This window comes from Calidris pugnax, unplaced genomic scaffold (genome assembly GCF_001431845.1).
Source record: "Calidris pugnax isolate Ruff unplaced genomic scaffold, ASM143184v1 scaffold89, whole genome shotgun sequence".
Lineage (NCBI taxonomy): Eukaryota > Metazoa > Chordata > Aves > Charadriiformes > Scolopacidae > Calidris > Calidris pugnax.
The window spans coordinates 63,315-71,709 of record NW_015090865.1 but is presented as its reverse complement, the minus strand read 5'-3'; the positions used below and the strand labels follow the sequence as shown (position 1 = coordinate 71,709).

Below are 8,395 nucleotides of genomic sequence, written 5' to 3'. Positions count from 1 at the left end.
AATGTCCGAGGGAACGTGGGATAGATGGAAACCTGGCAGAGATGGCAGCTCCCATGTCTATGGCTACGTGTGCTCTGGGTAAACAATGTCCAAGGGAACGTGGGATAGATGGAAACCTGGCAGAGATGGCAGCTCCCATGTCTATGGCTACGTGTGCTCCGGGTAAACAGTTTGTCTCCCTGGAGAGGGGATGTGTGTCCCCCTTGCACTGGGTGACGTGAGTGAAGTGTGAAAGTGTGTACTGCCCAGCAGCCACCATCCACATTCCGTGACCTGTCCCCTTTCCTCATCTTGTCTGAAATTATTTTGAAACAGGCTGAAATCAGGGGAATTTTTCAACAGGCTTTGGCTCATTCACTCAAGCTACTCTAAGAATTCCCTCTATAGAGAGGTGTCCATGAACTTAACACCTCCCTTCCCCAAACCCACAAAACCTCCCAACACACATCACCAGTGTTATAACTGCAGGGAGCACAGACTCCAGTGTTTTATGCATGACTAGCTTTTATTGTAGCAGGGTTTTGAGCATCCATATGTGTTGTTAGCAAGCAGTAAGAGTTTGCAGAACATCCTCCCTCACCTTCTCGGAACCACAGAAACGGTATCTAAAGAAAAAAAACCAAACAAGCACCTTGAGTTGACAACATTTGTTGATATTCCCCAAGTGAATTTTGTTTAATATAAGTCAATCTGATTTGTTATTTGACACAACTGAACACAACATACTTTGAGGTCCTGAGTTTCCAATATTACTGCTGGGGAAAGCATTGATGGACTGTCTTCATTCTGGCTCGCTGCCTGCCTTCCTTTTATTTTACAGTTTCTTTTTCTTCCAGATTTTTGCTACCATCACTCTGTGGATGGTCACATCTACTTGTGCAAAGGCCATGAGTCAATAGAAGAGTGAGTGCAGATCTACAGGCATTTGTTTTGTCAGCAATGTGCTTTGATGAAGAGGAACTACAACAGGACTAAGGACCTCTGCTTAAAGGTAATGCTGCTGGGCTGTAATCATTTTGCTTTGCTTGAAACTGTTTCCATCTTCCATGTTGCCTTTTAAGTGATGTCATTTAACTATGAATTTCTATATGGGTCTAAAACATGTACTGTACCTCCTCTTCTAGATACCCAATAATTGGGTGGATAAAATAAAATAACTGGTCAAGCAAATTTGTCTTAAAAATTCCAGGAAAGTGAGTAAAACTGGATCAGTGAATCATACTTCTATGCTCTGAACATTCAATCTGTATTCCACAAAGTCTAGACAAATAAGTTTAGCCTCTTTCCCTCCGTTTTATAACACTTTTAAGTGCAGCTTCTAAGTATTAGTCTTGCTCATTGGAAGGGTAGACTTAATATCACTGTCCCCTTTTGTCAATCACGACCTCAGGGACCATCAGGATCAATGCAAAACTTCCACTGGTTCCAGCTGAGAGTGAATCAGAAATCCTAATGCAAGCTCAGACACAGATAACCACTTCTTGTGGACAGTAGGAGCTTGGCAAGAATGATGCTGATAATCTCAGCCAGCACTAATTTTTGTCACCCAAAGGATTATACAGGAAGTTTGCTCTTCTGAAGCCTGGAAATATTTTAAGTTTTTCTTTGAAGTTATTTAAGGCAAAGGGTTGAAGTAGTGGTGAATTGAACTATGGATGAACAGTGTCTTGAAAGGAAGGAAATCAAAGGTTTTCTTGAGAGTCTTTGAATGCTTTAAATAGCTTTTCTTGTGAAAATGCTTTCACCTCACATATGATTTTGTCACCTATCTTCCCAAGTAACTTTCAAGATTTTCACAATGGATGTACTTACTCTGTTCCATTTTCTCCAGATTGCACTGTGATAGTCGCAGCTCCTAGTTTAGGAAAAGTTGGATTTATCCAGTTGTTGTTCCAAAGGAATTTAACCTTTGTAACTGTTCCAACGTTAACTTCTGCATCAATGAAGCTTGTATAAGTGTTGTCTGGTTTGAGGGTTCCCCTGTGAAAAATAACATTTTATGGATGGAAGGCATTTAATATTAATTACCAGTCTTGTTTACTGATTGGCTGTGGTAGCAAGTGAGTAGAAAGTTAGCAGAGAGACAATAATCAGCTTGTAGGATGGTAATAACATTATTGCCAGTTTTCCAACCTAATACATCCCAAATGATGCTTCAAATTATGCCAGGGGAAATTCAGGTTAGATATTAGGAAACATTTCTTTACTGAAAGGGTTGTCAGGCATTGGAATGGGCTGCCCAGGGACGTGGTGGAGTCACCATCCCTGGAGGTATTTAAGAAACGTGTAGACATGGCTCTTCAGGGCATGCTCTAGTGCCCAAGATTATTGGTTTGTCGTGGGCTGCTGAGTGGGTGGGTGATGGATTTTTGGTTTGGTTGTTGTTGTGTGTTTAGGTGGTGTGGTGGTTTGTTTGGTTTTGTGGGTTTTTTTTTGTTTTGTTTTGTTTTGTTTTTTTTTGTGGTTGGACTCGATGATCTCTGAGGTCCCTTCCAACCACCACAATTCTGTGATTCTGTGATTCTGTGAAATGAGTGTTTCTCAGAAGCAGCAAAGGCAGGTAGGCCTGATGTGCTGCAGTCACACCTTACAATGGAGACCCAGTGGCAGGGCAATCCCTGTGGAGAAGGTGGGGCTTGCTCCCTATTGCTTATGTAGGCAGGGGTTTTTGCTTATAAGTGAAATTTTCATTTAATGGTAATTACTTCATATGATAGAGCTGTTGGATTTGTTTGGGATGTCCAAAAACATTATGCATCAGCTGCTCAGCCTGGCTCTGTAGCAGAGATTCCCACACTTGAGGCACCGTGGCCGAGTCAAATGTGCATCTGCTCTTGGGTAACTGTAGTTTAGAATCTGGCTACTTATTTCACGCCGCATCGATACAGCAAGCTCTAAATGGCAGCAGTTTGAGACTGGTAATGGCTTCAGTTGCTACATCACACTGAATATGAGCCAATGCTTCTCTGGTCCTCTTCTTTGACCGCTACCACCCCCATGCTCTGATGCACTTTCTCATTCGTCTGCCTTCAGAGGAACTTGTTTACCCTCCTCAATATTATCAGGTTTATGGTAGTGGAAGTAATGAGAGACAGGAAAAATATCTCTTTGCCTTTTTGTTTCTTTGCCAGATCTGCAGTGGTGCCTGGTAGGTTAGAGCAAGATTTGCTGAGGAGAAAAATAGTTCACTTCCAGCAATTGAAATGGCACAGTCCCTGCAAGTATCAGCTGGAGCACAATCAGTGCTGGCAGACTGAACTCAGGGGATGCATGGATGCCTGCAAATGGAAATCAACTCATGGCAAACACCTGCTGTCAAGAATGAAGATGTGAAGTCCTTCTTGGAAAAGTTGAAGTGACATAGCTGTCAATAAACAAAAAACAAAACCAAAAAATAACCCCCAAAACTCACATCAAAACACCTTCTCCCTATTTTTGATAATTTCAGATTTTTAGTTGAAACAAACAAGAAAACTGCAAATAAACAAAACCACAATGTAAACAGGTGAAGTGATCTGTAAAATAGGACCAATTTAAACGGAAACATTAAGTGAAAATATTAATTAAACATTCTAGAATTGAAGTTTCTTTTCTATTGGATTTTGAACTTACTGGATGACCTGGTGCTGCCTTGTGTTCCCACCACTTCCATACAGGGCAACATTTACATATCCTTTAACTTTACTCTTTCCAGAGAGGGTCACAGTTACTTTGTACCTCCAAACTGCACAGAAGAAATACAGTAAGTTAGAATCTACCCAGGAAGAAACAGTCACCAAAATATGGTCATGTTTTTATCCTTACAGTGTATTTGAAAGCCAAAGAAAATTATCACTGCCTTTCACTTTCAGCTATATCACAGACTATCTGGACTGAAAGGGGTTAACACAATGCTCTCTCACACCTGAATCTTGGTGCTCCCTGCTTATCCTTGGGTTATAAACCAGGCAAAACAAATACAAAGCATCAGTGAGTCAGATCTGTCATTATGTCTTAATGAGATCAACCTGAGATATTTGTGTTACTTTCTGGGAGAAAAAGCAGCTCATCCATGACATGGTAAACACAATATAGATCTCAGCAGTGTGACCACAAAGCTATTCATGTACAGTGAAGTTGGAAAGAAGAAGGTGTTAGGAATAAATACTGATACATACCAGAATATCAGCAGTGTAAAAAAAATCTGAAGCTCAAGGAAAATAATTTTTGTGGGTGGGAACTTTCTTTTCTGAAAGGAGCTCTTCTCCCTCTGATTCTTGTTTACAAATGCAAATGAGGAACCATCTTGTGAGAGCTGACATTTAGAATAGGCTAGGTTGTAAAGAGGTCCTCTGGTCCATCCACTTCTCAATGTAGGGCCAGCTGTGATCGGCTTGCTCCTGGGCTTTGTCAAATGGGATTTGAACATCTCCAAAAATGAAGATTTCCCTGCTCCCATGGGCCCCTCTTCCTGCATTTAACCACTGTCATTGTGACAGCAATTTTCATACCATTTAATAAGAAATTCTTTTGCTCCAACTTCTGTGCATTACTTATGCTCCTCTCTCCTTGCACCTTGTAGTGCAGCCCATTAAACATCTCAGTGACCTCCACTGGACTCCATAGTTTGTTAACATCTTTCTTGTAGTGGAGGGCCCAAAAGTAGGAACTAGCATTGGAGCAAAAGAGGAAAAGGCATAAAAGGCTGAAGAGCCTGCACTGCTATGAGATCTGCTTATCTGTTAAAAGGAATTTTGAAACAGGAAAATGAAAAGGTTTGGTTCCAAGGAGTAGGTAGCAATGGAAGCAACTGAAACTCACGAGCGAAATCCTTGGCCTCTGCAGTGTTCAGATAAAGTTTCGTGAAATCATTTTTTGTTTTCCCTTTGAACTTATCTGCAAAGTGACCCATATTTGGGCATCCCTCTTTTGGGCATGGGAAACAGCTTCCCTAGTGAAAACAAATATATCTATTATTAAAATTATCCAGGCAGCCAAGGGAAAAAAAAAAAAAAAAAAGAAAAAAAAGAGTCATAGAATTTATTTTTAACATACACACCCAACTGGCCTGTATCACAGCAACAACAAATTTCAAGTAACACTTTCTGCGACTTCGGAAAGGTCATATAAACTAGCCAGCTTCCTCAAAGGATCTGATTTTTCAGGGCTCTATGTTTTTTCTCAAGTTATTTAGCTCAATCCAGCCACATCAGTGACAGATGTGAGTAGTCTTGAAGTGGAGCAGTGAGGAAGAGGTGTCCTTCCCAGCAACGGATGAAAAAGAATTACAATTTAGCTCAATCCAGCCACATCAGTGACAGCCGTGAGTAGTCTTGAAGTGGAGCAGGGAGGAAGAGGTGTCCTTCCCAGCAACCGATGAAAAAGAATTGTCACCTTATGCCTTCAGTTGGGTCAAGAAAGGCTTTATCTTGAAAGCAAAGCTCATTTTTGTCGTGAACAATGACAGAAGCATGTAGTCACCTTTCCCCAAAGTCATCTGGGAAGTGTGGTCTCTATCAGCTGCCCAAAATGTATAAAGGTCAGTCTAAGTAGTAGATACCTCTGTCTGTGGTCCCAGTAAGATATGACAAGCCTGTTACCTCCCTGATACTCTTAGGCTGCAGTTTCTTGTCTCCCACTCTGGGACAGGGAAGGGTTGTCCCTGGGGCGGTCTTAAGTCACCAAAATACTGTGACCAAGGACTCACCCCGTCAGGCTATTACATATTATTTAACTTCTTGTTGTTTTGAGAAGACGACGTTTAAGCTATGTGTGAAAGCTCACCTGCTACAGTTTGGGATTCCACTCACTGCTGTCTGATAAATACATTTGGTGGTTATGGGGGCAGGTTCTCCTCCTCACCCCTTCCCCAGTGTGATGCAGCAGAGCAGCCCTGGGGAAGCCACGCCAGCTCCAGTGGTACCTCACGGCCATCACAACAGCACAGGACCAGGGATGTCCCTGTTTTGTTGTTGCCTTTTCCTACTTTGACCCATGTCAGATACACGAGCTAGAATACTTTAGGATGCCTGACTCTTCTCTTACTCGTGCACTTGTTGGGTGGAAGGCAGCATAAACAATTTGAATTTCAGATGTATAGATAAGAGCCACTACTTAGTCCATCCTGAGGCTCTGAGAAATACTTACTGCTTCAAAAACGTCATACGAAGCACAAGAATAGCCTAGAAATCCATCAGGGTGGATAATACTGTCAGAGTAATACTTGTAACTCCGCAAATGATTGCAAGCCACGAAGTCACGAGTTCCTGTGAAAAGATGCTCCCAGGTTAGTTCTTTGAGGAAAGATACTGGCCCAGCCCTTGCCACATCATTCTTCCTCAAAAGCCGCATCACAACTCTTGGTGTATCAAATGTGAGATCTGAAGCTGGCTTTGGCGATGAATTGATGCTCTAAGAAGTGTCACTGACTCAACAGGTATAAAATGCAAACTTGCAATGCTTTGTGGAGGCCGACTGTGCAGCTCAGCCCAGCCCCTGCCCTCCCCTCACAAACACTTATTCAACTAATCTGACCGAGTTTCACAATAGAAACGAGAACTGCATGAAGCAGAGCTTTTGTAGGCAACAGTTGCATTACCATAACAAAAGAAAACCGAATGAAAAGTATTTAACAGTAAACTTCCTAGGGCAATAGTGATTTGCTCCAGCTGAGGACTTCAAAACAAAATTATTATTATTTGGGGGGTGCTTAAGGAAGGGAGACTCTTAAAATTAAAATAATGAATATATTATTTTCCTTTGTGTTGCCTTTATTTTCTTGACTTTAAGTTAAAAAGAAGATCATATACAACACAGTTGTTTCTTTGTGCTTTAATTCCCCATTAGTGATAACAAGTTTGGGGGGGAGGGGGGGGAAGTAAAAAAAGTAATGCCTCCAGATGTAATGAATAAAACCTGGAGAAAAAAGCTGGTTATCACAAATAAGTTCATTAATTCCTAGAGTGTAAGGTGTTTGCAGTAATGTAAGAAAGAACTTAGATCCCATACTGAAAAATCTCTACAGCAGAAATCTTCATTTTTTTTTAGTGTTATATGCAACTTAACTTTAGAAAGACACAGAATCTTTCTAATATTTAGAGCTTTTATTAGAACTATGCAAAACAGCAAAGTGTATTTGAGCAGCTACACGACAATCTTTTTTTTAGCTAACTAAAAATAGACACAATAATATTGCTTTAATGCAAACCAGATTTGTAAGAGGTAATTAAAAAAAATAATAAAATTAATTGCTCTATTTCAGAAGAATTGCAGCTGAAGATCCCTTAACAGAAGTAACTGTGAGCATCGTTGCCCTACACCCACTGCTGCTGCTGGGCAACACAATAGAAACAAAGTGAAATCCCTTGTTACAGATCCTTAATGATTTCAGCACAGTTTAAATAACTTTTGGTTCCGCTATTAGATACTTTAGAGGAGGCATATTTTCCAGAGGCAAACCCTTTGTCTTGTTTAGTTTTTGAATAAGCTCTGGATAAATGGTGTGTTTGAGCTTGTTAGCAGTTTCACTGCACTCTGCAGCTGCCATTGCTGGTGGAGGCACCAAAAGCTAACGCAGAACACCTGAATCAAGTTAAGTGGTTACACCGTGAGGGTGACCTTCCCCTGAATTTGTAATGTAATCAACACACTTACCTTCCCAGATGCCATCGAGATCCACGATCTGTGAAAGAGGGTTCTTCCCACACCCTGGCATTTGCTTTCCTCCGTTGGGGTAAAAGTCAAGATGTCCTATAGCTGGGCCCATGCCAAAACCTGAAGCATTTAAAACAGAGGTAAGCATGCTTTAAATTTATTTTTTTTTTCCATACTTATAGCTTTTGTTTTGAAGTTTGTCTGTGCTTGGTATTTTGTTTTGAAGTTGGTCTGTGTTGTCAGCATGGTGTATTTGTTCTGTGTCTGTGCACCAAAACTGAGTCTTGATGAACAATTAAGATGCTCAAGTGTCACAGAGCATAAATATTTTGGTATTAAGACAGTAGAGCTGAATACTCACCTAAATAGGGGATGGTGGGAGCTGAATCTGTGTGGATAACATCCACAAACTCTGCATCAGATTTATCCAGTCTGACTTCAATGGGAGTGCCTTGAAAATAAGGTTGAGCAGGGTCCAGTCCTGAAAGAAAAAATCTGGTGTTACGTATAGAAAAAGAGATATTGATGTATCATTTTACATAACACTATGATGGTATAAAAAGAATATCACGTACGTAGTTGCCTATGGTTCCTTATACCTAAGTAGACTACTCATTAATAAAATGATGATGTCTGCTTTCACTTACCAAGTGGCTTTTCTGCCAGGTAGGAGAAAAGTTTACCTGTATGAAGCCTATTGAATTTTACTTATTCATATCAATATTGAATCCTAAAGCCTTGATATACTTTTTTTTTTTTTTTA

The 8,395-nt window shown here is 40.7% G+C and overlaps 1 protein-coding gene across 1 annotated transcript in view; it reads right to left on the bottom strand.

Moving 5' to 3' along the window:
• Positions 1-541: 541 nt before the first annotated feature.
• Positions 542-8,395, bottom strand: part of LOC106889818 (inactive pancreatic lipase-related protein 1-like) — a 29,135-nt gene continuing 21,281 nt past the window's right edge. Inside the window, exons 9-12 of the mRNA XM_014945235.1 lie at positions 4,801-4,930; positions 3,613-3,724; positions 1,813-1,980; positions 542-605 (exon numbers count right to left, since the gene is read on the bottom strand). Of these exons, the coding sequence (XP_014800721.1) occupies positions 542-605; positions 1,813-1,980; positions 3,613-3,724; positions 4,801-4,930 (474 nt within the window). The remainder of the gene's footprint in view (positions 606-1,812; positions 1,981-3,612; positions 3,725-4,800; positions 4,931-8,395) is intronic.